The sequence below is a fragment of the Eurypyga helias genome, unplaced genomic scaffold (genome assembly GCF_000690775.1).
Source record: "Eurypyga helias isolate BGI_N326 unplaced genomic scaffold, ASM69077v1 scaffold32704, whole genome shotgun sequence".
In the NCBI taxonomy this organism is placed as follows: domain Eukaryota; kingdom Metazoa; phylum Chordata; class Aves; order Eurypygiformes; family Eurypygidae; genus Eurypyga; species Eurypyga helias.
Window position 1 is genome coordinate 9,751 of NW_010244881.1, and position 8,581 is coordinate 18,331.

Genomic DNA, 8,581 nt, shown 5'->3' on the forward strand with positions numbered 1-8,581 from the left:
ATAGGAACTGGTTCCTGTTCCCTCAAGTTTCTCTTGCTTGTTTCATAGACTTTGATGGAGTCCTTTACCATATTTCAAACCCCAATGGAGACAAGACAAAAGTGATGGTCAGTATTTCTCTGAAATTCTACAAGGAGCTCCAGGAACACGGTGCTGACGAGGTGAGTGGGCATCTCTGGGCCCTGAGCCTGCCAAGTCTGTCTTAGCGTGGGCAATGTCCTGGCGATTTGGATGGATCTAACGCCTAACTCTTAGGGGAGCATCTGCGCTGCTGTCCCGTGCTGGTGAAATGAGCAGCCGTGCGCCAACCCAGAGTCACGCTTTGCGGGAGGACAAGGGCAGAGCGTGTTCACGCTCTCTCATGAATGAGAAGTCATCTCACGTGACTCTGCAGCCTGAAAGGAGAAAAGCACCATTAATTTTGAAAGTCCAAATGAGTGTGAAGTCTGACCATACAGAAATAGCTTCCATAGGAGACAAATTTGGAGTCTCACGGCACTGCTCTTCTGACTCCAACCACACCTGAGAGCGAGTGATGGGCTCCTGCTGTGTGCGCAGACCTTGACCTGCAGACTGGTTCCCTTTTTCGCGGCTGCTGCGAGAAGTAGCAGGTTCAGTTCCTGTTGAATGGGCCGGGGCTGCGTGAGGGCCATTTATGGTAGAAAGAGGGAGCCTCTCGGAGCTGTGGTTGGGTGGCGAGGCAGGAAGTGTGACTCAGTTCCTGAGTCAGTTTTCAAATCTCCGCATGGTAGCGAATGGGGTTCGCCCGAGGCTCTTCACCGGGCTTTTGCCTCTGGGTGCCTTCCTTTGGAGGAAAACAAGGATACTGCTCCATGAGTTTATTGTGAGTCTGGCGAGAAACAGGCAATTTGAACCCCAAGTGAATTCCTGCAAGGTGCTGCAAGACCCGCCAAAGCCAGAATAAATATAGCTGAGTGTCCTGCCTTCCTGGTTCCTGCGTGCAGAGCCTTCTAGGAGCAGAGTTGCCTGCTGCTGAACGTACAGCTGCTGGGAAGGAGGGAGTCCAGCAGCCCAAACGGAGGAGCTCTCCCAGCGTGTTTAGCAAGGATCAGTATGGTGTGTGATTCCCAGGGAACCGCTGTGGTGGTCAGTGGCTGACAGCACTGTGCACCAGCAGCCACTGTGGTGGAGGAAGGCAACTTTCCAAGCTTTTAGAGGAAAAGGGGATCTCTGCAGAACAGCCTTGGGCATGCTGACTTAAATAGAAATTACATTTTTAAATTGCCAGTTAGCAAACTGTTGCTTTCTGTGCTTCCCTGGAGATGATGGAGCTTGTTTGTGCCCTAGCTTCGGTGAAAGCCCACTGTGAGGAGCACAAATGGGGTTCCTGCTAAGACAGGGCATCTCCCTGGGCCACTGCAGGCAGGCTGTCTGCTGAGAGGAGGTTCTGGCACTCAGAGAGCCCGTGCATCCTCTCTGCGCCGCAGTGGGCGTCGTCCCTGGAGGGCCAGTTCTGCCACAGCATTGTTGTGTTCTCTGTGAAATACCTCCTGTTCCCAGCCCCCTCACTGACACAGAGCTATGGCTCAGCTGAAAATTGCCATTGGTGTAAAATTCAGCAGTGATTATGTGTGGAGAAAGGTTTTTGCTGTGCTGTAGGCGGCTCTGCTCCGGGGAGGCATCCAGCCTGCCTGGCGGTCTCCTCTCCATCCCCATCTGTCCCATGCAGGAGGCTGCAACAGGGCGGGCGATCGCCCGGCCACGCTGCGCCTGACCCCTGCTCTGAACTTCTCTTCCCGCGAGGAGAGGGCCAGGGCACGCTGTGCCATCTGCCTCAGGATGGGAAGGAGGGTTGTGGCCCTCCGATCTGTTGTGTCAAGCTCTGCTGGCAGCTCTCCTTTGATGGTGGGAGGTGTGTGGAAGGGGTCGTCTTCCCCGCTCGAGTTCAAGACTAGAAAGAACTTTTAGAGGGTCGTTTCGAGTTGTGTCCTGCAGCCTGTCAGGGGGGTTCAGGGAGCTCTGCCTAGAGCAGGAGAAGCCAATCATACTAGAAGCCCATGACTTAATATTTGTCCAAGTTCACTTAGACTAGGGGAGGCAGATGCTGTAATTTGATGTTTTTAAACAGAGACTAAACATGGCCTGGGCCATGCAGGAGGAAACAACTCTGACAGCTTGTGCTCTCAATCTTTAATTTCCTTCCTAGGTATTGAAGAAAGTCTATGGAAGCTACCTGGTAAATCCTGAATCAGGTAACTCTGCAATAATACAGGGAAACTGGGGGGACTTTTTACAAGGGTCTGTAGTGACGGGACAAGGGGTAATGGGTTTAAATTGAAAGTGAGGAGGTTTAGATTGGATATCAGGAAGAAGTTCTTCACAGAGAGGGTGGGGAGGCACTGGAACAGGTTGCCCAGAGAAGCTGTGGATGCCCCATCCCTGGAAGTGTTCAAGGCCAGGCTGGATGTGGCTTTGAGCAACCGGGTCTAGTGCAAGGTGTCCCTGCCCATGGCAGGGGGGTTGGAACTGGGTGGTCTTTAAGGTCCCTTCCAACCCAAACCATTCTATGAATATTTACAGTGTGTGTGTGTGAATGCAATTGCAAAATTACTTAAGTCGCCTCAGCAATGCCCAGATGAAGACAGCACTTCAAGAGCTTGATGTCTGGGGCTCTCTGTATGCCGAATGGCAATTTAAAAGGTGGCTGGGTACGTCAGGGCAGAAGGTAGCTTGCAACACAAGCTGTAATTCTTGATGCAGCCCTCCTCCGGGAAGCCTCTGTTCCTCGCTGTTGGGGTCTTTGTTCTTCTCAAAGACGCTTTGTGAGACACGGGAAAACCATGGTTACCTGTGACAGCATCTCTTCCTACTCGCTGCAAAAACTTGGGAGCAGCTCAGCCAGCACGTGTGTCTGGGAGCTGGGGAAGGAGCCCCAGCAGCGTTGCCATGGCCACGCGCGAGTTCCAGCAATGCTCGGGGTGGGAAACTTGCACCCCTGGGGCTTTTGGGAGGGCTTAAGGCAAACGTGGGGCTGAGATGCCTCTTCCCAGAATATGTCTCTGGCTTCGTTAAGGCCCTGCGTAGATTATTAAGGTTGGTGGCTGTCCCTCCCCAGGTTACAATGTCTCCTTGCTCTACGACCTGGAGAACCTGCCGGCGGACAAGGACGCTATTGTGCACCAAGCCGGCATGTTGAAGCGCAACTGCTTCGCTTCGGTCTTTGAGAAATACTTCAAATTCCAGGAAGAGGGCAAAGAAGGAGAAAAAAGAGCAGTCATCCACTACAGGGACGATGAGACAATGTAAGTGTTCAAACCGAGCAGCACGGGTGTCGGGTAGCTGTCAGCACGCTCTGCTCCTGCTCACAGCTCTAGGCTGTGGTGGCACGTCAGGAAATCCTACCGTTCTGCACGTCGGCCAGGCCCTTGTTACCCTGCCAAGGCTGTCAGAAGTATCTCAGGAGGGTAATGCTCATCCCTCGGGCCGCAGGGAGGTTACACAAGAGTCTCTGTTAGTGGCAGCACTTGTGGCTGCATGCAGAACCGGAACTGGCTGCTCCTAACAGAAATGTTTTGCTCCTTGTAAATACTGTCTGAAGGGAGGGGAAATTTTCAGCAGCCAGGCCTGTGAAGGATTCTTGTACCTACTTGGCTTTGCCAGGCGGTTGCTTCCTCATCCAGTAGTACCTGTTAGCTCCTCTCCACAGCTGGGTTCTCCTCTCTCGCCCACCTGCAGGTACGTCGAGGCAAAAAAGGACCGCGTCACGGTTGTGTTCAGCACGGTATTTAAGGATGACGATGACGTGGTGATCGGAAAGGTGTTTATGCAGGTACAGAAACAGAATTACAGGAAAAGCATCTGGTCTCCGACTCTTGAAGCAGCATTGCCACACGAGCAGATGCAGTGATCTCACAGGCAGTTTAATGCACCTAATGCTTCGCAGGGCTCCAGGCTGCACTGGAAGAACCATGTTAATAGGCACAGGGGTGCATTTTTTTAATCCAGGCTCTTCCACTGGCATCTTTTTTTATCGCTGGTCTTGCTTGTACGGACAGTCAAACGTACTGTGTGTTACAGACGAGAAACACCATGGTGAATACTTGAGTATGCGCCCACCTTGAGGCCCTGTAGCGCAGGGGGCTGCGGTGCGGGGGTCGCAGCCAGCTGCTGAGCTGAGCACGGTGGGGAGGCTGTAGAGGGAGAAGGGGTGAGGTGATGTTGTGCTGTGCCTGGGAGGGTGCCGAGAGTCGTCTTCACCTCGCAGTTTGTTCCTGCTAATGCTCAAACGCTGCAGAGAGACTCGGCAGTGCAGTGTGGCTGCTCTCACATGCCACCATGGGCTCTCAGAAGTGAGCTTAACGCTGTGAATTCGCTTACGTTGTGGGCTTGAATCATTCGTAACGCCAAGTGCTTCTGGACTCGGCTACCCTTTGGAACTGCCATCCCACCAGGAAGCATTCAGCATCCTGTATGTGTGTCTGCTAGCGACTGCGCGCAGCCTCTGCAGAATGAGACGGTAGCTTACAGCTGGGGAGGCCCTGTGCCTGCTGGTACGCCTGCTCGCTCACGTTGTTGGCCCACCTAGCTCACCTTGGCCTGCCGAGGCCCCGGGGAGCCTCCTGTGTGGGCACAGCCGTGGAGCAGGGCCCCGCAGGCTGTCCCAGGGCTAGAGGAACCTTAGCCCATCTGCCCAGGGGCGCCAGGCCGCGCTGCTGACAGGCTTACGGACTGCAAGTTACTGGCACGGTTTGCTGGAAACCAGTTTAGCTGTGTTGGGGGTCACTAGAACAGGGCCTGTTGTGATGGGGGTCTTATCTCTCAGCTCTGCTGTGCTCTTTAGCTGCGGGCAGGGCATCTGCTCTGGCTTTGAGCTTTTCCCCACCAGCCTATCCCACAGCTTGGAATTCAGGTTTTAAAACAGGGAGGGAGGCTTGAGGTGAACAAAACAGGGTTTATGAGGCTCACAGGGAGGTGTCAGGGCTTCAAGCAGCAGCTCTCCCAGAGCCTCCATGTCCCATGTTCTTGGTTTTTCCAACAGCAAACCCTGCTCCTGCCCAGCCACAAGAATTTCCACTCTGAGTCACGCTGGCTCCTTCCCTCCAGCTATTGCTGTTGTGTAACACAGCCCAGTCGGGCATGGTGGCTCCTCGTCTGGGCTCTCAGGGAGAAAATCTGACCATTAAATAACCGGTGAAGCCATTTGAACCGTTTCACCCTCTGGCAGGAGCAGGCGGAAGTGCAAGCTGCGCATTTCATTAAGAAAACCCCAGTGAACTACTCGGTTCTCTAAAAGGGGCCCGGATGGTCCTGCCTTTCCCGGGTGAGCCGTGCTGAGGTGGCAGGAGAGGCCAAGGGTGGCTGGTGATGTGTAGGTTGGGCTGGGGGCCAGGGAGGCATGGGGGAGGCTGCCCTGCCTGGTGGCAGGACAACAGCACCTGGACTTTCCCAGCCCACGTAGGGACAGTCCTGTAATTCCTGAAACATGGAGCCAGCTCATCTCGTGGGGCTGGGGTTGTGCTGCTGTCAGAGAGGTTCCCTGGCAGAAGGGACCTGCCTGCCCAGAGGTACTGCTGCAGGGTGAGGGAAAGTGCTAGGAGAAGCAGGCGCGATGCTTTCTCGCGCGGCAGAACCTTTATGCGAGGTGTGATGGAGACCTTGCAGCCCTTTCCAAGAACTTCCCGCCCTCTGGGACGAGGGGCGCTGCCCTGGCAGGACTCACCTTGGCTTTCTCTTGTTCAGGAGTTCAAGGAGGGTCGCCGGGCCAGTCACACAGCCCCACAGGTGCTCTTCAGCCACAGGGAGCCGCCCTTGGAGCTGAAGGACACGGACGCGGCTGTTGGCGACAACATTGGCTACATCACCTTTGGTAAGCAGGCAGCTCTGAGGGCCTGGGGACACTGGGGGAGGAGAGAGGTTCCTGCTGCTGCATGGAAAACAAAAAGGAATTAGAGTGCTCAGGTGGGTCACTAGAGGCTGAAGGGACTCTGGACACAACGTCCTGCGTCGTCTGTCCCCTTCGGTGTGTCCCTCTGCTGTATGAGGTCACCTTGGCTCCGCTCTGGGCAAGGTGTGGAATGGACGGTGAGACGGTTAGTGTCTGCCTAAAAAAATAAGTTTGGGATTTGGGAGCAAGGGAAGGGTGGCTTCACTGTGATGCTGTGGACACTGGAGGTTTCTCGTGGGAGGTTCCACCTGAGCATGTGTGTAGGTTGTCCAGTTGCAGGCTCCTGTGCCCTGCTTGATCGGCAGAGGCGATCGGAGAGCAGGAGCAGGGCGGTGAGTTTGGCTTCTCCAGCTCTGCCTCTTTGGGATGGAAGGGCCAAACACTTCCGTGGCTGAGCTGCTTTCCCCTGCCTGCAGAGGCGCTGGCCAGCACTGTCATCGCTTCCTTCTGGGCAGCAAAGCTGAGGGCTGAGCTGGGGACCCCAAACCCTGCCCTTTGTAATGGGAAAGGTCTCTTCCAGGGAGATGGGGCGTCATGGCTGGATGTGCCATTAGGGTTTCTTAGGCTGGCATTAAAAAAAAGGTGCAGCCCTGGCACGGCAGGGGAAGGTGGTTAGCCCTGCCTTCCTCCCATGCTGGGAAGGTGTCTGGAGGTTGGGGCAGCGCCTCAGCTACGGGAAAGCTGTCTGATGGCAGGCCAGCAGGACCTCATTCTTGTGGAGACGCAATTTCCCCGTTATCTGATCTGACAGTCCCAGGTGAGATCATTGCCCAGACAAAAAGGTGGATCTGGGACACCCAGCACAGCACCAGCCCGTGGGAAGAGCACGCCACCCGGCCCCTGCAGTAATCACACCCGGCTGTCAGTGGGCCGGCAAGCTGCCGGGCAGGGATCCACAACCCCTTTCAAGACCCAAGGGCAGACTGGCTCTTGACATCAGTTGAGCAGCCTGGCCGCCCTTGCCTGCTCCCAGCTGTCTGCTCCGTTCCCTTCTCTGGGCACCGAAGCAGCGTCACGCAGCTTCCTTCGGTGCCGTCATCTCTGGGCACTTGGCCTTGCCTGCGTCCTCTGGAGCGCGCAGCGGTGTCAGGCTGCTGCGGGAGACGTGGAAAACTGCTGCTGAGCCCTGTGTTGAAAATCACAAGTGCTGCGTAACCTTGGCATGTGTCACAGCCAAGGGCTCTTCGTAGAGCAGAGCAGGCACTCAGAGCAACCCGCCCTGAAGCCCTTTGGTACCCTCTTAACTGTCTGTCACCCTCTTCTTTCAGTGCTGTTCCCCCGTCACACCAACGCTGCTGCCAGAGACAACACCATAAACCTGATCCACACATTCCGGGACTACCTGCACTATCACATCAAGTGCTCGAAGGTACGGAGGGCTCGGGGCAGGGGGACGCAGGGTGAGCTTTCGCCTCTCTAACCTGGGTGCTGCGGGGGTGGAACCAACGGGGCAGGGGTGACCCCCTGAGAACTCGCTGGGGTCTGGCGTTGCCCGCTTCGGTCGTGCAGGGGTGGCAGGTGATGCATCATCACCTTCTCCCGGCTCTTCGGCACAGGCAGCGCCCGTTTGGTTCCTCCCCTAGCAGAGAAGTAGGATTTTTCCCTTTTGGATCTGGTTTCCTTTCTTTCTGGGAAGAGAAATGAGGAATTGTTCAAAGACCTGGCTTTGACCAGGGTTCAGGCAGCAGTTTTCCCTGAACCTGGGCAAACCAACCATTTTCCCAGCTCGCCCCTACCAGTGTCCTGACATCTGGGCTACGAAGACGGGATCCTGACGTGTCCCTGTTTTGTCCCAATGCAATGCAGGCCTACATTCACACGCGTATGAGGGCGAAAACGTCGGATTTCCTCAAGGTGACCAGACGCAGAGAAGAAAGAAATGAAAACAATCACGTGAGTAGCGGAGAGGGGCCTAGCTCTCCGGGTTTCTCTGCCACAGAACACGAGCTCGCTCCTCAGCTTGGCATGTTCCGGTCCAGGGGGGGACTGGGGTGCTGCGGGGGTGACCGGACCAGGGCTTGTGGTGCTTGGCCCCATCTGAGAGAGAACGGTGGCATGTCAGTGAGGTGCCTTGAGGCAAAAGACTGGACCAGAGTGTGTTGGCTTCCCAGGACCCCTGTGCTCCCTCCTCTTCTAGGAGCTGGGTCTCTGGGAAACCCTGTGCCGGCGCATCCTTTGCAGAAGAAGGGTTGTACGTGACTCCGAGCCCTCGGTGTCTCCGTTGTCCCCCTCCCGAGCCCACGGTGGCATCTGTGGGGCTTCACCCCTGTGTGTTAAAACTGGCTGCTGGGCTCTGGAGGCAGCTCCAGCTCATGGGGCGGAGGGGCCAGGTCCTTCCTGGGGGTCTGTGGGTGCCGGAGCAGGGTCCTGCTGCCCGGCACAGCTCCAGAAGTGTACTCCTGGACCACCGCACTGGCTGGCTGGCTCCCTCTTGTCATTAAGCAGCCCAGAGCACAGACCATCCCTCGGGTCCCTCTGTGGATCCCAGAGCCCCTCACTGTCCTTTCTCTGGCGTGTGAGCAGCGGGTTATCCCCTCTGCAAAAGCCAGCCCCTCCCGCAGCCCCCTGACCCGGGTCTGCAGCCACCGACACCTGCGAGCTCCGAACCAGCGGTGCCCGTCAGGCTCCGAGAGCCCCGCGTGCGCCAAGAGCCCCATCAAAAGCCCCGCAGGCACT

At 56.2% G+C, this 8,581-nt stretch overlaps 1 protein-coding gene across 1 annotated transcript in view; it reads left to right on the forward strand.

Moving 5' to 3' along the window:
- ARPC2 (actin related protein 2/3 complex, subunit 2, 34kDa) overlaps positions 1-8,581 on the forward strand; it is a gene marked incomplete at its 5' end in the record, with an annotated part of 10,014 nt that overhangs the window by 936 nt on the left and 497 nt on the right. Inside the window, 8 exon segments of the mRNA XM_010149908.1 lie at positions 49-161; positions 2,168-2,213; positions 3,077-3,263; positions 3,697-3,790; positions 5,701-5,827; positions 7,174-7,274; positions 7,712-7,761; positions 7,763-7,798. Of these exon segments, the coding sequence (XP_010148210.1) occupies positions 49-161; positions 2,168-2,213; positions 3,077-3,263; positions 3,697-3,790; positions 5,701-5,827; positions 7,174-7,274; positions 7,712-7,761; positions 7,763-7,798 (754 nt within the window).